The following is a 22,738-nucleotide window of genomic DNA, read 5'->3' as shown; positions in this document are numbered from 1 at the left end:
ACTGCAGTTTCAGGGTTTCTGACACCCTTATGCAGACAAAATACCAGTGAGCATAAAATAAAAATAAATTAGATTTAAAAAAAATTTTTTTTAATAATCTTAGTGTATTGAAACTTTACAAACTTTTCAGGTTTTTTTTTGACACAGATTAGAACACAAATCAATTGCACATTGAATGGCTAAGCATACTTTCTTTGCTTTAAGAATTGATTCTAGAGGCTGGAGAGATGGCTCAGTTGTTAAGACCACTCACTGACTGCTCTTACAGAGGCCCTGAGTTCGTTCCCAGGAACCACATGGTGGCTCACAACCGTTTATAATGGAATCTGATGCCCTCTTCTAGTATGTCTGAAGACAGCGATAGTGTGTACTCATACACATAAAATAAATAAGTAAATCTTAAAAAAAAAAAAAAAGAATTGAATCTAAGGCCTCACACGCTAAGCATGTGAACATCTACCCTAGTTCTAAGTATTATTTTGGTACAGGGTTTTACACAGTTGCCCAGGCTAGATAGAATGGATTCTGTATCCAAGACTGAACTTGAACAAACTTGTGATTCTTTCTTCCCTTCTCTCTCCTCCCCTTCCCTCCCCCCTCTCTCCCTCCCCTTTCCCCCCTTTCTCCCCCTTTTTTTCCTTAGTTTTTATTTTGAGTCAGGGTCTTATACAGCTCTGGGTGGCTGTGAGCTCTCAGACTAGGCTAACCTAAACTTGCAGAGATCTCTTACAGAAATCTGCCTGCTTCTGCCTTCTGCGTGCTGGGATTCAAGGCACGCAAAAATAAATAATTAAAATTTTTTAAAAAGCTTTTTTTTTTTTTTGGGCTGTAAAAACAGACAGGAGTGATGATTCATGCCCATATTCTCAGTTCTTGGGAGGTAAGATACAGGAGGATCAAGGGTTCAAAGCCATTCTTTGCTACATAGCAAGTTTGAGGCCCCACAAGTTATAAGAAATGCTGCCTCAAAACCAAACAGATTAAACAAACAGAAAACCAACAAGAAACCCCCACGCAGATCCCCTTCCCTAGAAACAAACAACATTATACCGTGTACTCTCTAGCCCAGGCCCACCCCAGTGTCACCCGAGAGGGCTTCAGAGTCAGTGAAGCTCCTGCAGCTGTCAGCTCTGGTTTAACTCTCTCCTGAGGGCGCTTCTGTTTCCCTTTCCAAGTAGGGGATTGAACCTTTAACTTGTGCATGCTGAGCGAATGCTGTACCTAGCTACACCCCGATTCCACCCCAATTTACCTTTTCTTATTCATAAGTGGGAGTAAGTTCTTACTACTGAAAAGTATAGTAGCTATATAAACCAGCAAGTTGCTCCTTTTTAAACGAACTGTACTATATGTAATTGTACGTGCCCTGCTGTTGTTTGACTGGCAGCCAAGTGGGTTTTATACCAGTGTCCACAGTGAGAGTAGTGCCTTGTATTGTGGTTAGGTTTTAGCTTTATTATAAGTTTATATGGCCACTATCATAGCATGCTCTGGAACATTGATGTGTGCCTTGTGACTACCTACTATTTGTGTTTTGTGATTTGGTAATGCATATAAAATCTTAATTGAATAGAGTATGAAATTTAGAAAGACTGCTTAGTAATTGAAGCCTCACACCTATCCTACAGGGTAAGTAGTCAGCGCATGTGTGCTGGTGTTAATTGTGTTGTCTTAAGATAATTGTAGTCTGTTTTCATTGGACTCTTGGATGCCATGTGAGTTGAACGTACATCCCTACTGGATACTACAGAGTCTGGCTACCCACCTGTCACCCCTGCCCCCACCCGCCACTTCCACTCCATCTCCTGCTCTCCGTGCTTTAACCAAGTGGATGATTAGATTTAGCCCTTGTTTCTGGGCTCCTTTGAACCATTTTCTATCCTTAGTGATCGGTTTAGGCATCGACAGTTAAAAAGACTGGACCTTGTTAATGAGGGTGAGCTCCTAAGGCATTCTTGTAGAATATTTCTAACATCTAAATTGTGTGAGTCTGAGGATTGTTTTACTTGATTTTCCAGAAACAAGGCCTTGCTATGTATCCTCAGCTGACCTTGAACTTGCTATGATCCTGTCATTCTGCCTCTGCCTCTGCCTCTGCCTCTGCCTCTGCCTCTGCCTCTGCCTCTGCCTCTGCCTCTGCCTCTGCCTCTGCCTCTCTGCCTCTGTCTCTCTGCCTCTGCCTCTCTGCCTCTGCCTCTCTCTGCCTCTCTGCCTCTGTCTGCCTCTTCTCTCTGCTCTCTGCCTCTGCCTCTCTGCCTCTCTGCCTCTGCCTCTGTCTCTGTCTCTCTGCCTCTGCCTCTCTGCCTCTGCCTCTGCCTCTGCCTCTGCCTCTGCCTCTCTGCCTCTCTGCCTCTCTGCCTCTCTGCCTCTCTGCCTCTCTGCCTCTCTGCCTCTCTGCGCCTCCGCGCCTCCGCGCCTCCGCGCCTCCGCCTCCGCCTCCGCCTCTGCCTTCTTCCTGCTGGGATCACAGTTGTGCTGTGAAGCTTGGCTTGAATAATGTTTTCTGGTTAGTTTTGCAGTGCTGTGGACTAAGCCCAGGGCCTTGCATATGCTAAGCAAACATTCTTCCAGTGAGCTGTGCCTCTAGCTCAGTTCTTGCATAAATGTCCCTGTGTGTAGGGTGTAGGGTGTGTGTGTGTGTGTGTGTGTGTGTGTGTGTGTGTGTGTGTGTGTGAATGCCAGAGCAGGCAGAGGCCAGAGGTCAGATCCTCATGGTGTTGAAGTTATAGGGGTTTAAACTGCCTGGGAGCCAAATCCAGGTTCTCTATGAGAACAGTACATTCTGAACTGCTTAGCCACCTCTCCATCCCCAACTTCAAAGTTGATATCTTTCTTTCTTTCTTTTTTTTTTTTTTCTTTTTTTTTTTTTGGAGCTGGGGACCGAACCCAGGGGCCTAAACTAGGCAAGCGCTCTACCACTGAGCTAAATCCCCAACCCGATATCTTTCTAAAAAAAAAAAAAAAGATTTATTTATTTGTGTGTATGAGTGATCTATTTACATGTATGCCTATATGACAGAAGAGGGTATCATACAGAAGAGGGCATCAGATTCCGTTATAGATGTTGCGGGCTGCCTTGTGCTGGGAATTGAACTCAGGACGGCTGGAAGGATGGAAAGCGTGCTCTTAGCCTCTGAGCCACCTCTCCAGCTGTCATGTTATTTTTTAAATGTTGAATGTGTAAGTGCTTGGGTTCAGCTGTTCCATGGCAAGCATGTCCTCTACCCCTGAGTTGTTTGTTTGTTTGTGAGACAGGGTTTCTCTGTGTAGCCCTGGCTGTCCTGTAATTCACTCTGTAGCCAGGCTGGCTTGAACTCACAGAGATCTGAGCACCTCTGCCTTCACAGTGTTGGGATCAGAGGCGAGCGCTGCCTGTGGCCCTGAGCTTATTTATGCTATCATTTCCTTTCCCTTTTGTTGACTATTCTGGGGATTGAAACTGGAACCTCCAATCACTAGTTACATTCCCAGTCGTTTGCATTTTATTTATTAATAATCTTGAATTTGGGTCTTTTTTTTTTTTTTGGTTTTTTTTTTTTTTTCGGAGCTGGGGACCGAACAGGGCCTTGCACTTCCTAGGCAAGCGCTCTACCACTGAGCCAAATCCCCAACCCCATTGAATTTGGGTCTTACTAAGTTGCCTGGGCAGGCCTTGACCTTGTACCTACCTCAGCCTCTTGAGTAGCTAGGATTATGGACCTGGCTTAAAATAAAACAACAAAAAGCTATTTTTGGCGATGAGATCTCACTATAAAGTTGAGGCTAGTCTTCAGTTCTTAGCAATTTTCCTGCCTTAGCCTCCTAAATATTGGGATGCAGGAAGGAGTTAAAAATGAATCTTGGGGTGTTTGTTTGTTTGTTTTTAAAGCATAATTGTACATGCTATGGAGGCAAGGGAATCAGGAGTTCAAGACTAGTACTCACTAGTTTTGAGGTCAATTTGGACAAAATATCCTGTCTCCCAAGTAACAAAATAGAAGAGAACCAAAATTCATGCCATAAAATTCACCATGTGAACAGTTTTTAAGTGTGACTTCTTAATAGTGAATAATATTTAACCACAGCATGTGGAGTGTAGTGGAGTGTGGAATTGCTTAGAGAGCCTCCCACACAAGGTATTAAAAGTCAGCTTGGATTACAGACCATGGTCTAGTAGAGAACAGCTATTTAGTTCTGGGCTTTTAACTGTATCTTTCCCCCTTCTCTAGCACATGTTTTTACCTGTGTATTTATATAAAAGTCTTTGCTTCCTTTCTCTGATTATTGGAAAAAAATCAAGCCACCGTCAGCAGAAATCACTGCCCACTGTAGCTTTCTAAGGTACCTGTGATAAGTGAGGATTTACAAGACATTTTCTAAATGAGAGATGCTTTTACAGTAGCTTTTCTTGTTGATAGACAGGATAGGTGTGCTTACTTCTCAGAGGAGGCAGATTTTTACCCTTCCTTTAGTCTGTTTCTGTGGCCCTGGCTGCTTCTGACTGGGCCTGGTTGTTCCTCCCCATCACTCACAGTCATCTCTTACCAGCATCACGCAAGATCTCCAAGGCAGAGAAATCCCGTCTGCCTCCTGAGTCAGTTTTTAGGTGAGACTTCAGGTTCTCACCAGTGACCAGCAGGGGAGACCTTTGAAAAGCTGGAAGCAGAAAACCCAGTTGTCACGTTCATACTTGGAATCCAAATAAACTTGACAGTATTGTTTGTCATTGGTTTTAGATACCCTACTGGCTCTTTAGATTGAGCCACTTTAGACTGGTTGCTGTTACAGAGGTTTCGTGTTAATGTTGAACTCACAGCACTGAATTTTAACTTTTGAGTATGTGGACCTTTAAAAAAGCCTTTTTGTTAGGTGTAGCCTAACATGATTGTTTTAATTAAGATTTCTTCTTTTTAATTTTCCCAAGACTATTTTAAAACAGGGACTTAGGACTTCATTATTTTAATTGTGTTTTTAAGAGGAAAAATCTCATTTTCCTTAAACATTTTAATTACAAGAGTGAGTAGTGCTGTGTGGCCAGCATGAGTAAGGCTTCAAGGTAGCAAAACTCTTGAGGAATAGTGCGCTCTCCTCAGTAGTGTGTGGGGTAGCAGTAGAATGGGTTAACAGTGAGTTGAATCTTATAACTTTTCCTTTATTCTTAGAGAGTCAAAGCTAATAGCCACTCTTTAAAGAGTTTTTAGCTTAGATAGGTAAAAGTTTTATTCCTGGAGTTTTGGTTATTGTGGACTAAATATACACATCCCAAGACCTAGGTGGAGGCCTTGCCTTCAAATATTCTACCTCCAGGTGGAAATGTGGCTGTTAGATGCCGAATGCATGCTAGGCTCAGCAGTGACAATGACGAGGGGTGAGTATCCAGGCCGTTAAGGAATCGTTAGTTACTGCCAGCTCTCAGGACAGTCCTGAGCAGCTTGAGTGGCTGCTCTTACACTGCTGTCACAGAAGGCTTTGTCTCACCCAGGCTCTGGAAGCAATAGCACTGTTTTGAAGCCCAGTCTGGCTATGTGAGTGGTGGAATTCAGGTGTACACCACCTATCCAACCTCTAACATATTTAACTAATTAAGCATTTTGGGGTGCAAAGTCTCCCTGTTGTAGCCCTCCCGGCCTAGAATTTGCTAGGTTGCCCAAGCTAAGCTCAGGTTTGAAATCCTCGTGTCTTAACGTCTCTGCTGCTGAGATTTTAGGCCTAAGCTACCCAGACTTGGCCTCTTCATCACTTCTGATACCTTTAAAGTTTCTCTGCTGGTCTGTGAGGGTGGAGAGTGTCTAAGACTGCTGTCAGGTGAACTTATCTTTTACTTTTACCCTGTGTACCAGGGCCACTGGACATGTGTGTTCAGAGAGCCAGGGTCTTTGTTAAGCTCCAAGAGGGCCTGTTTTTATGGAATTGTATTTTGCTGGCATAGGAGCATCCCTGCGGGCTCAGATTGCTTGGTGTGCCCTGCTCTGCATCCCTGTCCACACCACACACTCATCTCTTAGTAGGAGAACTTTGACAGCAGTGAGTGCAAGTGCAATACAGTTAGCGTATCAGCCGTGAGCACTGGTGTCACAGAAGGTGATGTGTACATGAAGTGTTAACTGTGGGTGCCTTGTCAGGACCACTGCACCCTTTCTCCTAACAGATTGTATCCACCCAACTTTATATGACAGTAGTTAAATTTGTATTGTTCTTTAGGCTTTGATCCCTGCAAGAAGGGAGACTCTAGTAACCAAGGTGAGAGCATTTGAGACTTGTACAGAAGTTTTTCTAGAATTAGTAAGATGGCCTAATGGATAAGGCACTTGGTGCCAGTCCTGAGGCCCATGTGATAAAAGGAGATTCCCAAAAGTTGTCCTTTACTTCCCCATGTCTACTGTGGCAAGCACCCTCTCCCCAATAAGGAAATTTTAAAAATTAAAATTTGTCCCAGAGGGATCGTTTAATATAGACAGATGGATGTAATCTACACAGCTTCTAGCACAAGTAGGCATGACCCTTGCTTATAGAAAGCTAGCATCAGAAAGACACGCAGGCTGCTTTTAGCCAAGTGGCAGAAATTGTCTTTCTCCCCAGAGCATGGAAAACCAGTGCATAGTAGTTGGAGTTGTGCCCTGGGCATTGCCTGACTGCTAAATGCAGAGATCTTAGTCACGCCTGTGAAACAGACGCCCGCGTTGTCACATGACCACAGAGAGTAGGACTAAGCTCATGCTTTTAGTGGGGTGTGGCTTATAATTAGTGCTGTTTCCAAATAAGCTAGGAATTTAAAATTGAGAATCAGGCTGGGAAAGCAAAAGATCAACTGGACTTAGCAGATGGAAAAGTGAATTAGAAAAAAAAAAGCAGGAAAAATAAAAATAAAAAACCCTCCCTCCCGTTTATCCATTAAGTGCACGCTTAGTACTGAAATTTCCCCTTTGGTGCTTCCAGGAGTTGAGCACAGGCTTTGCAATGCTAGACAGGAGCTTCATTGCTGACCCACGTTTATGGTCCAGCAGCTAGAGCAGGGTTAGGGAGGGAGAGTGGGGAACAGACAGAAAGTGAGCAGAAAGATAGGAGGATGAGTAGAGTGGAGTAAATAGGGCAGAACCTCCAGATACTGAGATGGGTTTGGGTTTTAGTTACTATTTCAAATTTTCCCCAACATTCATGGGAACAGGATTCAAGTCCAAAGGTTATAAAACTGGTCTCTAACTCCCTATAGAGTCAAAGATACTTGTATTTCTGGTTCTCCTGGCTTCACTTCTCAGGACTAGGATTCCAGACCTGTGCCACCATGTTTTTTTTTTTTTTTTTTTTAAAGATTTATTTATTATATATAAGTACACTGTAGCTGTCTTCTGATACACCAGAAGAGGGCATCGGATCTCTTTACAGATGGTTGTGAGCCACCATGTGGTTGCTGGGAATTGAACTCATGACCTCTGGAAGAGCAGTCGGGTGCTCTTAACCACTGAGCCATCTCTCCAGCCCGCCACCATGTTTTTTAATTAAATAACTAACCCCCACCCACCCCATTTGTGTGTGTGTGTGTGTGTGTGTGTGTGTGTGTGTGTGTGTGTGTTATGAATTGTGAATCTTTACTAAGGGCATCTCACTGGCCCTTGCTTTGTTTTTTGAGAGAAAGTCTTGCTGTACAGCCCTAGCAAATCTGCTGGGCTAAACCCTGAGGCCATTATCCTTACTCTCCTTCTGCACTAGGCTTTACAGGCCCCAGTATAAACCTTTATACCCTGCTTAAGATTTATTTCATATCCCAGGATTCAGTAGAAACACACAAATGTCATACATACCTGAGGACAGAGATTTGTCAACGCTACACATTCTTCTGTACTTTTATGATTGATCTAAGAAAATTTGGAGAGGCTAGAGAGATGGCTTAGTGATTTGAAGCATTTATTTATAGCTCTTGCAATCGTCCTGGGCTCAATTCCTATCACTCATGGCAGCTTACAATTATTTGTAAGTGCAGCTCCAGGGCATCTGAAACATTTTCAGACCTTTGAGGACACACATGTAAGCAAACCATTCATACATACAAAGCTGGGTATGGTGGTGTACTACTTAAATCCCTGCACTGAGGAGGCAGAAACAGGTGAGCTCTAGGGCAGCAAGGGCTACATAGAGAGACCCTGTCTCAAAAAACCTAAAATAAAATAAAATTATTAAAGGTAAAAGGAAAAATTAAAAAAGAAAGAAAAAGAAAAGTTGAGTGTGGTGTTTTTAGGCTTGTGGTTGAGTGTGGTGTTTTTAGGCCTGTGGTTGTAGCTTTGCTGGGCTGGCGATATGACTCAGAACAAAGGTCTAGAGACACAGTTCCGCTTAGAGAGAAAATGTCAACTAATGTCATTTAGAGAGTTCCCTCTCACAACAAAATAAACAGGTGAAGTTAATTTCACCTATTTGTACTTTATAGAATTTTTTTATTCATTTAATAATGTGTGATTCAATATGCTATGGTTTCAATATGTATTAGCCCTTTAAATTATTTTTAAATGATGTATTCACTTATTTTATATGCACTGGTGTTTTGCCTGTATGCGTGTCTGTGTGAGGGCGTCAGATCTCCTGGAACTGGAGTTATAGACAGTTGTGAGCCACCATGTGGTTGCTGGGAATTGAACTCAGGACCTCTGAAAGAGCAGTCAGTGCTCTTAAACTCTGAGCCACCTCTCCAGCCTTCCCTTCAAATTACTAATGAGGTATTTTACATTTTGTTTTTATACAAAATTTCAAAATTCAGTTTGCACACACCAGAGCAATCCATCTCCAGCACTAAATAGCTACTGAAGAACACAGGAGTCAGAGGCTTCTCACTAGGGCGCAATGTCTTGGCAAAGCACTTGGGAAATGCATAGTCTCAAAGCTGCCAACATTGTTTGAGTGTCTGAATCTGCTCTTCTTCTCTAGGCTCTGGGTGCTGCAGGATGGAACAGCTGTGCCGAGGGTGAGGATCCAACCCTGGGACCACATCATTTGCTTCCTTCCTTAGCAACTGTTGGCTTGAGCAAACCCTAGCCTGGGTGAGCATGTCTGTGGACAACTGGCTACTGCACCCCCTCTGGGGACAGACCTTTCTCCTCCTACTGTCTGTGGCTGTGGCTCAAGCCCACTGGCCCAGTGAACCTTCAGAGGCTGTGAGGGACTGGAAGAACCAACTTGAGGCGTCCATGCACTCAGTTCTCTCGGACTTCCAGGAGGCCGTTCCCACCGTGGTTGGCATTCCAGATGGCACGGCTGTTGTTGGGCGCTCATTCCGAGTGAGCATTCCAACAGATTTAATTGCCTCCAGTGGAGAAATTATCAAGGTAAGACTGCATGTAAAAACAAACTGAGGAAGAGTTCCCATCTTCTAGTTTAGTTTTGATACTTCTTTGTTGTGCCTTATTTATTTATCTATTGATCTGGGGCTGGCTGGAGGACTCACATGTAGGTATGAATACCACGGGTGTGCCTGCAGCTCCCGCCTAGAATGCCTCCTCCTAAGCCTAAGCGTGGAAAGATGCCCCGCAGCCGTTTTTCCTTTCTTTTTAAAATGTTGTCTGATTGTTGCTGACATGTACATTGCACACCACAGTGTGCCTTGTGTCCACTGAAGTCAGAAGAGGATGCGCGTTCCCTGGAACTGGAGTTACACGGGGTTGTGAGCTGCCATGCAGGTGCTGAGAACCAAACTCAGGACCTCTGGAAGAGCACCAAGTGCTCTTAACACTGAGCCACCCCTCCAGCCCAGCAGCACTCATATTGTCGGCTCTTGGTTGAAACTTTCACAGTCTGGTGTGTCCTTTCTGACATTCAAGCCCAGGCTTCTAGATTGACAGCCAGAGTCCATGCCAGTCTTAGCAGGAAGAGGCAAATCTGTTGCTTCTTTGCTTTTAATGTGAATGGACCTATTCTCTTTTCCCCTCTGGACTCCTTCTCTGTAAACCATACCTTACTTCTGAAGACCCTGGCTCATAGAGCTAATGAATTCCATCGATTGATTTACACACACACACACACACACACACACACACACACACACACACACACACACACACACACACACACACAATACTATACTGGCTCTGACTGTCTAGGAACTTGCTCTATAGCCTGGGCTGGCCTTGGATTCAGAGATTTCCTTGCTTCTGCCTCCTGATGACTGGAATAAAGGTCTGCACCACCACCAGACCATAGAACTCTTTTCATGACAGCAGCCAGATGCTAATCTCCTAGGTAAGGACTGAAGGATACATTGCTCGCCTGTTTTTATGTGACCCTCTGAATGTTCAAACTCAGCATTGGTTGCCTTTGTTCCTGTGGCTATTGGAATGTTTTACATGGATTAATTTTGACCAGAAGTGTCTTGAATTGACACAGTGAGTTAGATATTTGTAGTATCAGGCTTATTCACCAGTGGCATAAAGAGCTTTTACTGGGAAAACAGGATTTTATCTGAACATATTTGCCCATGGAGAAGAACCAGTTTAGCTGATGAGCCTGTACTACTTGCCCAGCATACTAGACAATAGTTTGTCTCCTTAGCCATCCTCCTCTCAAGAACCAGGCTCGCATGGACTGAGGATTTGGAAAAGTAATGCATGACCCGATTCTTGGAGCTTTGATTTTCTCACTTGTAAAAATAAGCTTGAAAAAGTATTTACTTACTTATTTTGAAAGAGTCTCTCACCGGCTTCTGAGAGTGGCGGGATTACAGGTGTGGCTGAAAAGTCTATGTTAAAGGAACCCCCTCCCCCATTATAACAGCAGAAGGGCTAGAGGGATGGCTTAGGATTAAAACACTTGTTCCGTGGACCTGGTTTAAATTCTTAGCACATACGTGGTGGCTCACAACCATCTGTAACTTCAAGTTTTAAATACTTCCTCTGACCTTTGATGGCACAAAGTCTGCATGTGGGACACAGATATATATGCCAGCAAACAGTCAAACACATGAACTAAAAACAAGATTTTACTGAGTTCGGTCCCCAGCTCCGAAAAAAAGAAAAAAGAGGAGAAAAAAAAAACCAAAAAACAAACAAACAAACAAACAAAAAACAAACAAGATTTTTAAAAAGTTACATAGGCTTGCAAAGTATGTGAGAGAAAGAAAAAGTTTCTGTGGCTTCTACCATTTTCTATGCTTATTAAGAGGTGGACATACCATGAGTTCAATTCCCAGCAACCACATGGTGGCTCACAACCATCTGTAAGGAGATTCGATGCCCTCTTCTGGTGTGTCTGAAGACAGCTACAGTGTACTCATATATAATAAATAAATAAATCTTAAAAAAAAAAAAAGAGGTGGACATACTGCATTTATACAGATATTCCCACAAACCCTGCTACTCTCTTCTTAAATATCCCTCCTGGACACTCGGCATGGTACTTGCCTATAGCCTCAGCACTCTAGGAGGCTGAGGTGGTTGAAGGCCAGCCTGGGTTCCAGAGTAAGACTTTGCCTATGAAACAGAACAGAGCAAACCAATCTGCAGTACTCAATTCATGGTGAGGTTCCTGCTCTGTGTTAGTCTTGGATGCTGCCTCCTGTTACCTAGTAGACCTTCAAATAGTATTGAGCTAGCAGAGGGACTAAAGATCCCTCTCCATCTCAGACCTGCTGTGAATTCTCAAAGCCTCTGTACATTGGCACGAGTGTTGGATCTGGGCCACTCCAGCCATGCTGTGGCCATAGTGTATCATGGAGAGTCTTCAGCTGCAGGTCCCTCTATGGCCCAGCCTGCAGCGTGGATAGCCAGCAGCGACTGGGGCTTAGTACCTCCTCTTTAGAGTAGTTGGGGAGGAGTCGGTACCGGGTAGGAGGGAGCATGCCTGTAATTGTAAGGTGCAGGAAGATGTCTTTCAGTTTGAGGTCAGCCTCAGCTGCAAAGTGAGGCCCTGTCTGGAAAAATAAAACAACGTAGTAGGCAAGCCACACTTTATATCCCCTGAAAGATGGGGCCGTCCCCGTAAAACCCTGTCAGAGGTCTCATTTTGGTACAGCCTGTGAGGGTCGCTTTTCTTCATCCCTTTTTCTTTTTTCAGCCTCCTTGCTTGCAGACAATGTGGACTTTTCCTCAGTCCAAGATGTCGGCAGGCTGGGAGCAGCCCTTGCTGAGACTGCTCAGCTGCTGGCATGGGCTACCCAATTGTTTCCCCAAGAACAATGGCTACTCTCTGTGGTCAGGAAGAGGGGTTCATGAAAGGAGCTTTTTTTTTTTTTTTTTTTTTTTGGTGGATGCTTGAGAGCTTTGTGGTAATGAAGCCTGCGTGAGATGAACTGCAGTTTCTTCCTGCCTCGAGTGGGTGTTCCCTGGGTCTGAATGGACTCCTTGTGAGCATGGCACACCGGGAAATGTGGGTTGGCAAAGGAAAGCATCCTTGGGAGTGGGCTGTCAGAATGGTATTTGTCCAGACTTATCAACTTAATACTTATTGAAAATAGAGGCTTCCTTTTTTATTTTATTTATTTATTTATTTTTACTTACTGGCAAGAGCTGAAAAATAAAATGATAAAGTAAAAATAGATGCCAAGGCTTAGGGTAGAAGGACTGACTGTGGGAACTTTTTGAGTGGCTATAACTATGTTTAGCTGCTCTTTTGGGGAGACGATGATTAGATTTTTAAAGGCCTATCTTTTTGTGTATGTGTGTTCATGTTTGAATATATGCCTCGCATGTGTGCAGACACCTGGAGAGGCCAGAGAGGGCATCAGACTTCCTGACACTAGAGTCACTATAGGTGGTTGTGCTCTTAACCACTGAGCCATCTCTGGTCCCAGTGATTAGTGTTTAGGAGAGAATAGTTAGCATCAGATAAAGTACTTTATAGCCCAGATCAGGAGGGTAGCAGCTGGGCTGGAATGTGGTCCTGTGGTTCTAGCCTTTGTGAGGGGGACCAAGTATAGTTGACATTGATATATCTGGACATAGGACGAGTGATTCTCCCCTGCAGTTGTTCTTGGTGTGGTTTACACTTCCGATGTCTGACCCTCTGGCCTCAAGCTAGACCTGCTGGCCTATAGCTCTGCCTTGTGACTGCCACAGTTTGTTAGCATTTGCAGAATGCCGCAAGGTAGAAAACACAGGGGTATGACTACTTCATTGGGAGTGCTTCAGAGTGTTTTCTGTGACTCCTTGCAGCCAACCTTCTAGGGAATCTTGCAGGTTGGCCTAACTAGGTTGATGTCATTAAGGGGAGAGAGCTGCAGGTTAAGGGCCAGTGACAAGGTCTGAGCAAAGGTTATAGGGACTTTACTTAAGCCGGTGGTATAGGCTTTAATAGGGAAAGAATGCACCTAGCGTGTCTGTAAGTAAACACAGAGCAAGACGCAGGGCTTCATGAGTACAGACATGCTTGTTAAAAGATGCTGCCACAGGGGCTGGGGATTCAGCTCAGTGGTAGAGCGCTTGCCTAGGAAGCACAAGGCCCTGGGTTCGGTCCCCAGCTTCAAAAAAAAAAAGATGCTACCATAGAGACCCAAGCACCAGGTTTGTAATCTGAGGGAATTGATTTTGCACTACTGTCAGCAGTGCAAGTACTTGTTCATGGAGTCTGCTCCCTGCACTTCCTGCATGGATGTATCTTGCAGGCCCTGAATGACAGCACTTACAATTTTTGGATACAGAAACTCATTAAAATTAATTCAGTTGTAGCAAGAGTCTTAGTTTTGTCCTTTTGGCTATATTTGACTGGCTTGTTGAGACTGAATGAAACCTTTTTGATGAAGAATAAGTAATGGAAACTCCTACTCAGTTGCTCTTTCTCCATGCCTTGAAGGTTTGGAGTGAGAGCCCTTGGGTGGATTTCCTGGCATGTGCTTGTGGATACTTCTCTGCTACAGTCCCTGCCAATCCCGCCACAAACTCTCTGTCTTCTGAGTTCTGCTCTGTGTAAGAAGGCCTGAGTAAAGACTATGGAGGCAGTGGCTTAGAACTGAACTTAAGAGTCGTCTCACAGTGTAGACTAAAGGAGATGAGGGGTTGTTTGTTGTTTCTGCTTTCTTGTTTTTGTCTTTTCATTTAAGACAGGGTTTCTCTGTGTATCCCTGGCTGTCCTTGAAACTCATCTTGTAGCTCATGTTGGCCTTGAACTGTCTCGAGTGCTGGCATTAAAGGCACGAGCCACCACACCTAGCTCGAGACCAGAATTTAAATCTGCATTTAAAAATCTCTTGTAGAAGAGGTTTGGGGTACAGATCTGAGGTTTGAGCTGGAGTCTTCTCCAGACACTCAGGTTCCTGGATTTTGGTAGGAAGGAGACCCAGGCAGCCACTGGGGTGCCCAGAGGCCTGGCATTAACTCCTCTGCCGTAGGGCAGAGGCCTATATAGGGCCTGTATTAAGCTGTAGCCTTAAATTCCAAATAACCCCTGAAGACGCCTCCTATTGTCCTTTGTCTCTGGACTTAGGGCAGGGCCGTGGGACTGAAGCACTCTCAGTCAGAGCACAGAGTGGGTGGCCTTTCTTGAGTTGGGGACAGCAGTTTGTGTTTCCCAAAGGTGAGGAGCTGAGCGTGGGACCTGGGCTAGAAGCAAGCATCACTTTCTCTCTTGTCGGCTGATAGAAATTCCCTTGGTGCTCTGAGTATTTTAATTTATGCCACTGCGGGAAAGGGCTTCCTGCTGAAAGGCAATTCTTTAGGGGAAATAAAGAAGTGAGCTCCTTAGGACTCTTCTGTGTCAAGGGCAGAAGCGGGCCGTGCATGTTTCTTTCTCATAACCTCTCCTTTAGAGATTAGAGACGACTTTTTTCTTTTCTTTCCTTTTCTTCTTCCTTCCTTCCTTCCTTCCTTTAGACATGGTTTTATGTATTTCATTTTTTAAAAAAATTTTTTTATTTATTTCATGTATATGAGTACACTGTAACTGTCTTCAGACACACCAGAAGAGGGCATCAAATCTCATTACAGATGGTTGTGAGCCATGTGGTTGCTGGGAATTGAACTCAGGACCTCTGGGAGAGCAGTCAGTGCTCTTAACCACTGAGCCATCTCTCCAGCCCCATGCATTTCATTTTTAAAATATATTTTTATTTACTTTGCACATATGAGTATACTGTAGCTGTCCTCAGACACACCAGAAGAGGGCATCAGATCTCATTACAGATGGTTGTGAGCCACCATGTGGTTGCTGGGATTTGAACTCAGGACCTCTGGAAGAGTAGTCAATGCTCTGAGCCATCTCTCCAGCCTCCTATGTATTTCATCTTAAGTCCAACTCGCCATGTATTTACCATACCCGCTTTATTTAGTACTAGAGATTGAGCCCAGGGTTTGGTACAGTCTAGACAAGCATTCTGTCAACTGAGCTCATTTCTGAGACATTGGTTCTAAAATAGTTTCAGTCTCCTACTCTAGGTACCACAGTTGTTGGGGTTTGAGAAGTGGGATTCATTTAAATAGACATTACAACTATTTTATAAGAAATGTGTGGCCTGGGGCTGGAGGGATGGCTCAGTGGTTAAGAGCACTGACTGCTCTTCTAGAGGTCCTGAGTTCAAATCCCAGCAACCACATGGTGGCTCACAACCATCTGTAATGGGGTCTGGTGCCCTCTTCTGGTGTGTGAAGACAGCTACAGTGTACTTATAATAAATAAATCTTTAAAAAAAATTAAAAAAAAAAAAAAAAGAAATGTGTGGCCTATCTTTAATGCATTAAGTGATTGTAGAACAAGTCATTCTGGGGTATGGACCTTCCTTATCCCCAGACTTATGTGCACTTGCATTTGTGTGCAGGCAAGGTACTCTAAGCTGGGCGTATAACCTGAGCAGTGTGTGTCTGTGAAGAGTAATGGAGGGGACTGGAAAGGGTGTTTCAGGCTGGAATAAAATGTTCTGACCTAACTGAACAGCAGCTAAGTAGGGTAAATCACTTGTACAAGAGTCCACAAGAGTCTTTGGTTTTTATTTTTTTTAAATTTATGTATTAGTGTGTTTGCCTGCATGAATTTATGTGTACAGAGGCCAGAGTAGGTTAGGATCTCCAGAAGCTGCAGTTACAGCTGGCCAATGTGAATGCTAGGAACAAAACCCCAGGCCTCTGGAAGAGCAGTCTGCCCTCTTAACTGCTGAACCATCTCTCTAGTTTTGTTTGTTTGCGTTTAGAGACAAGATCTCAAACTGTACCCCAGTCTGGCCTTCAACTCACCTCTCCTTAGATCTGCCTCCTGAGTTCTGGGATTACCCCTGAGCACTATAATTCCCAGTCAAATCCATACATCCTTAAGGACCTGGGCATCCTACTGTGTGTTAATGTGTCCCAGTCTTGTGTGCCATGTAGCAGGGCATTACTGCTTTCCTCGGGACGTGATGAGTTGGATTGCCCAGCAGGAAATCTAAATTACTCCTTCAGCTTATCACATAGCTCAGGTTAGACCAGAGGTTTATTATGGTGACCATTTTAGGCTTGGCAGTGATGATAACATTTATAACTCACCCTTGTGTTTCTTTCAGGTGTCTGCAGCAGGGAAGGAGGCCCTGCCGTCCTGGCTACACTGGGATCCACACAGTCATATTTTGGAAGGCCTTCCTCTTGACACTGATAAAGGTGTCCATTACATCTCAGTGAGTGCTGCGCGCCTGGGAGCAAATGGAAGCCACGTGCCCCAGACGGCCAGTGTGTTCTCTATTGAGGTCTACCCTGAAGACCACAGTGAGCCGCAGTCTGTCCGGGCAGCCTCGTCAGACCCTGGGGAAGTAGTGTCATCTGCCTGTGCAGCTGATGAGCCAGTGACTGTCCTTACAGTGATTCTGGATGCCGACCTCACCAAGATGACCCCAAAGCAAAGGATTGATCTACTGAACAGAATGCAGAGCTTCTCAGAAGTAGAACTTAACACCATGAAGTTGGTGCCTGTAGTCAATAATAGACTATTTGACATGTCAGCCTTCATGGCTGGCCCAGGAAATGCTAAGAAAGTGGTAGAGAATGGGGCTCTGCTGTCCTGGAAACTAGGGTGCTCCTTGAACCAGAATAGCGTCCCTGACATCCGCGGTGTAGAAACCCCTGCTAGGGAGGGTACCATGTCTGCCCACCTTGGTTATCCTGTGGTGGGTTGGCACATTGCCAATAAGAAGCCCACTCTCCCCAAACGAATCCGGAGGCAGATCCATGCCACTCCTACACCTGTTACTGCCATTGGACCCCCAACCACCGCCATTCAGGAGCCACCATCTAGGATAGTGCCTACTCCCACATCTCCAGCCATTGCACCTCCAACAGAGACCATGGCTCCTCCTGTTAGGGATCCTGTCCCAGGGAAGCCCACGGTCACCATTCGGACTCGAGGTGCCATTATTCAGACCCCAACTCTGGGCCCTATCCCTCCTACTCGGGTGTCAGAAGCTGGTACCACAGTTCCTGGCCAGATTCGCCCAACACTGACAATTCCTGGTTATGTAGAGCCCACAGCAGTTGTTACTCCTCCAACAACTACCACAAAGAAGCCACGAGTATCCACGCCAAAACCAGCAACGCCTTCAACTGATTCGTCAACTACCACAACTCGAAGGCCAACCAAAAAACCACGGACACCCCGACCAGTGCCCCGGGTCACCACCAAAGCACCGATCACCAGATTGGAGACCGCTTCCCCACCCACTCGAATCCGCACTACCACCAGTGCAGTGCCCCGTGGGGGAGAAGCTAACCAGCGGCCAGAGCTTAAGAACCACATCGACAGGGTTGATGCCTGGGTAGGAACTTACTTTGAGGTAAAGATCCCATCAGACACCTTCTATGACAATGAGGACACCACTACGGACAAGCTCAAGCTGACCCTGAAGCTGCGAGAGCAGCAACTGGTGGGTGAGAAATCCTGGGTTCAGTTTAACAGCAACAGCCAGCTCATGTATGGTCTGCCTGACAGCAGCCATGTCGGAAAACATGAGTATTTCATGCACGCCACGGACAAAGGGGGCCTTTCTGCTGTGGATGCCTTCGAGATCCATGTTCACAAGCGCCCACAAGGGGACAAAGCTCCCGCGAGATTCAAGGCCAAACTTGCAGGGGATCCCGCACCAGTGGTGAATGACATCCACAAGAAGATCGCTTTGGTAAAGAAGCTGGCTTTTGCCTTTGGGGATAGGAACTGCAGCTCCATCACCCTTCAAAACATCACCCGGGGCTCTATTGTGGTCGAGTGGACCAACAACACTCTGCCCCTGGAGCCCTGCCCCAAGGAGCAGATCGTAGGGCTGAGCCGCAGGATTGCTGATGAAAACGGGAAGCCTCGTCCTGCCTTCTCCAATGCTCTGGAGCCTGACTTCAAGGCTCTGAGTGTTGCTGTGGCGGGCTCTGGCAGTTGTCGGCACCTCCAGTTTATCCCCGTGGCACCACCCTCTCCTGGAACCTCAGCAGCACCGGCCACAGAGGTTCCAGACAGGGACCCTGAGAAGAGCAGTGAGGATGATGTTTACCTGCACACAGTCATCCCAGCTGTTGTGGTTGCAGCCATCCTGCTCATTGCTGGAATCATTGCTATGATCTGCTATCGCAAGAAGAGGAAGGGCAAACTGACCCTGGAGGACCAGGCCACCTTTATCAAGAAGGGGGTGCCTATTATCTTTGCAGATGAGCTGGATGACTCTAAGCCCCCGCCCTCTTCCAGCATGCCGCTCATCCTGCAGGAAGAGAAGGCCCCCCTCCCTCCTCCTGAGTACCCTAACCAGAGTGTGCCCGAGACCACTCCTCTGAACCAGGACACTGTGGGAGAGTACACACCCCTGCGGGATGAGGATCCTAATGCACCTCCCTACCAGCCACCCCCACCCTTCACAGCTCCCATGGAGGGCAAGGGCTCCCGTCCCAAGAACATGACCCCATACCGATCACCCCCTCCATATGTACCCCCTTAACCCACAAGCGCCTGGGTGGAGGCAGGGGTAGGGCAGAGGCCTGGAGACAACTCGGTGTTGTCTGTAGAGACCGGTGGCCCACAGACCGTTGCCCACCGGTACCCAACACCTGACCTAGCACACTGACACACGGGGCCTGGACAAGCCCGCCCTCTCTGGTCCTCCCAAACCCCAAAGCTGCTGGAGAGACTTTGGGGGACTTTTTTTATTTTTATTTTTTGCCTAACAGCTTTTTGTTTGTTCATAGAAAAGTCTTCGCTGCGTTTTTGATGGCTCTGAAAGCGCTGTTTGAGTAGAGGTAGGAGGAGGAGGGAGCGAGGAACCGTGAATGAACTCGCAGGCAGTGCTGGGTGGCCCCCAGCTCTCTGCATTTTGCCTTTAACACTAACTGTACTGTCTTTTCTATTCACGTGTGTCTAGCTGCAGGATGTAACATGGAAAACAGTAGCTAAAGATTAAATTCAAAGGACTTTCAGAAATTAAGGTTAAGTTTTTACATTTAATCTGCTGTTTACCTAAACTTGTATGTATAATTTTTGGGTGGGTATGGGGAATTGCTTTGCTAAAAATAAGCTCCCAGGGTGTTTCAGACTTAGAGAAGACCAAGGGACAGTATTTTTTATCAAAGGAATCCTATTTTTTCACACTATGTCACCTTGGTTGCTCTGATATCCCAGAGCCTGACTGAGGGCCTCCTGGGCCTGGCTCAGGTGCCGGGCCCTGGTGCTGGGTCTGCTCTCCCGCTGTTGCCAGGGGCTGGAAGCTGGAGGGGCCTCTTGGGCCATGGACATCCTGACCTCTACCCCATGCACGCTAGTGGCCTACCACCAAGGGGGTCTTCATTTCTGTGGGAAAGGGACTCCAAAAGGCATTGGTGGCTGTGGCCTCCAACCTAGGTGCTCCAAGGTGGGCCAGCTGCTCGTAGGGGCACCTGGGAAGGTCGAAGGACTCCACCTCATCAACCTTTCTTTTCCCCTTTCTCTGTGGGTTTGGTTTTGTTTTGTTTTGTTTTGTTTTTCCTTTCCTCTTAAAAGGAATACCATGGTCTTTGAAACACTCAGTGGGGGACATTTTGGTGAAGATGCAATATTTTTATGTCATGTGATGCTCTTTCCTCACTTGACCTTGGCCACTTTGTCCCAACAGTCCACAGCCCTACCTACCCCATACACCCTGCCCCCTCTTCTCTGGCGCTCCAGTCCTGGGCCTTGGGCCTGAACAACTGGAAAAGGTCTGGTGGCTGGGGAGGAGTGCCAGCAATAGTTCATAGTAAAAATCTGTGGGCTCTCAAAGCTAATTTTTTACTAAAGTTTTTATACAGCCTCAAATTGTTTTATTAAAAAAAAGATTAAAAAATGGTGATGCTTAACAGCAGTTTGTACAAGCTCCTAGTGTTGACTCCATGGAACCGATGGCTTTGCTCATTTTGACCCTTCCCGGCCCCTTCTTTTCCTAATGGGTTAAATTCTGGATTACATAGAGGCTTCCTTTGCCTTTTTTAGCAGAACATTGTCCATCTGTCTGCTTCTCTGTCCCATGACTCAGGGGCACCCACTCTGCTTTATTCTCCTCCTTTGGAAGAAACCATTTTGAGCATGCCTTTTCTTGATGTCTGAGTTATTTTGGGTACCTTTTAGGGAGGAATGCCTTTTGCAATAATGTATCCCTTCCCTGATGGAGGGTGGGTGGGTGGACCCAGGCTCCCTTTGCACACGGAGCAGTAACTTCTAAGCCATATCGACTGTTTAGCAGAGGGCGTGCTGTCTCAGGAAGGGAAGCCTGTAGGACAGGAGCATTGCTTCCAAACAGTGGTTCCTTCTGCATTCTCCACAAGGCCTACCCTTCCTGCTCAGCCCCTAGGAGGGTTCTAGGGGAGCAGTGCCCCATGGGGGAGTCTGCCGATGAGTGCTTCATGGATGGCTGGTGACTGGGCCTTGTGCCTCCAAGCTCTGGTCCAAGCTGGAGTTTCCCTGATGTCCCAAGAGCAGGGATCTGACCTGATGAAATTATCTGGTGACCTCATCAAAAATCAATCAATCAATCCCAGTATTCCAGGTGAGGGCTTTGGAAAGCCTTCCAGATAACTGTTGTTGCTCTTAGCAACACCACCATTGGGCATTGCCATGTAGAGAGGAGGCTGGCCCAGAGTGGCCTGTTGTCATAGCAACTGGAGGCAGTGGGGCAGTGAACAGAATAACAAGAGCAACAATGCCTTTGCAGGCAGCCTCCTCCCTAAGCCCTGAGCTGCCGATGGCCATCAGACTCTGAGACAGAGAGCCAATCTCACATTCAAGTGTTCACCAACCACTGACGTGTCTTTATTTCCTTCTATATGATTTTAAGATGTGTTTTCTGCATTCTGTATAGAAACATATCAAACTAAATAAAAGCAGTGTCTTTATTACAATGCCATTGCCTCTGGCTCTCTATTTCCCTGGCTTCTTATGATTCCTGGATGTGAATGATGGGAGGGTATCAATCACCCTAGAGAGTGGCAGCTCAAGCAACCTCTGCAAAAGCATTCATTTCTGTACTCCAGGAACTTGCCAGTATGCAAGCTTCTTCTAGTGCCCCTTCTGCCTTTGAGTCAGTTAAGACAAATTTTGATCCTCCGTTTCTTCATTTGCAAAGGTAGGCTATGACTGGGAATCTAGTGGGTGGAGTGGAGGGTGATGGGAGAGGTACCGTCACAGAGGGGTAGCCTCTGGGCAGGCCTTCTGGCAGGTCTGATCCTCCTGAAGACTGGGATGGAGGTATGCTGACAGCAGCTCCACTGTGGCTTTTACCCAAAAATACTTTCGGGCTTGGCATTGGCTGGTTGCTTTGTTTTTGAGCTTACAGATTCTGGGTGGCCAGCCGTAAGTGGCTGTCAGGATGAGGACAGGCCTTCTGGGAAGAACGAGCATACTCAAGACCAGAGAAGGGTGGGTGCTTTCCTGGGACGATGCTTACACATGGGAAGTAGAGATGCAGCAGTTTGCCAGATTACAGAAAAACCGGTGCCTCTTCTGGTTTATCTCTGCTTCTACAAGCTCACCATCAGACTTTGGTCCAACAGTGCTTGGAGTTAGGATATAAATGTGTAGCACCTTGAAAATGGCCAAGGCAAAGCCAGTCTAGGCACAAAGGCCCTGTCTTAAGGTAGACATGGAGGTGCACACCAATAACCCCAGTACTTGGGAGGTGGAGCTAAGAGGATCAGGAGTTCAAGGACAGAGTGAGCTACCTAGTAAGTTTCACCTGGGACTCATGGGACCGTGTCCAAAGACACCATCTCAGAAAAGACTCCTGACAAATGTTCAAAGACACGTGCTTCACTCAGCCTTCTAGGCCTTGCAGCAGGAAGCCAGAAAATGACCTCACAATTGCTCTCAGTTAAGCTGACCCTCAGATCAGCTTAAGCTTTAACTCGGGATGATCGGAAGAACAGGAAGGAGAGAAGCTGTGGGGTGCGGAAGGATCCACCTGCTGCTCCGGCTTTGCAGACGAATCAACTGCTGAGCCTGGTAGATGTCTGCTCCCCAGCACTCCAGCCAAGCTCTTGGTGGAAGAGAATCTGCCTATGTCTTTCTGGGCTAAACAGACGGTGATAGAAGGGGGTTGGGGGCAGGCAGAAGGCTACTAATAGGAACCCGCTTTTCTACTTGGTTTGACTTGGCCACTTCCTGGGATCCTTCTAGCATGGTTCTCCAGTCTGTTACTGCGGTTAGGACAGTGCTATCTCCAAGGGGCTCTAAGATCCGCAGTGAACTGAGAATGGAGTTGAACTATAGTCAGAGTTGGCCTGCAAAAGAGGTAGAGAAAAAGCAGAGGGTCTGAATCTTACCAATCTTGTGTGGACACTACCTTGAGAGCCAGTCTCTGGGCCAGTCATGAGCAACAAGGCTGTTAGCTAGAAGACCTTATGTGCTTATG

General features: G+C 46.1%; 1 protein-coding gene across 4 annotated transcripts in view; it reads left to right on the top strand.

Annotated features, from left to right (window-relative positions):
• Positions 1-20,209, top strand: part of Dag1 (dystroglycan 1) — a 60,614-nt gene extending 40,405 nt beyond the window's left edge. For all 4 annotated transcript variants that reach the window (XM_032910608.1, XM_032910605.1, XM_032910606.1 and 1 more), the window contains exons 3-4: positions 8,896-9,293; positions 16,421-20,209. In XM_032910608.1, coding sequence (XP_032766499.1) covers positions 9,015-9,293; positions 16,421-18,823 — 2,682 coding nt within the window. In that variant the 5' untranslated portion in view covers positions 8,896-9,014 and the 3' untranslated portion in view covers positions 18,824-20,209. The remainder of the gene's footprint in view (positions 1-8,895; positions 9,294-16,420) is intronic.
• Positions 20,210-22,738: the final 2,529 nt, after the last annotated feature.

Source organism: Rattus rattus, chromosome 8, assembly GCF_011064425.1.
Source record: "Rattus rattus isolate New Zealand chromosome 8, Rrattus_CSIRO_v1, whole genome shotgun sequence".
In the NCBI taxonomy this organism is placed as follows: Eukaryota; Metazoa; Chordata; class Mammalia; order Rodentia; family Muridae; genus Rattus; species Rattus rattus.
This window is presented reverse-complemented; position numbering and strand designations above follow the sequence as displayed.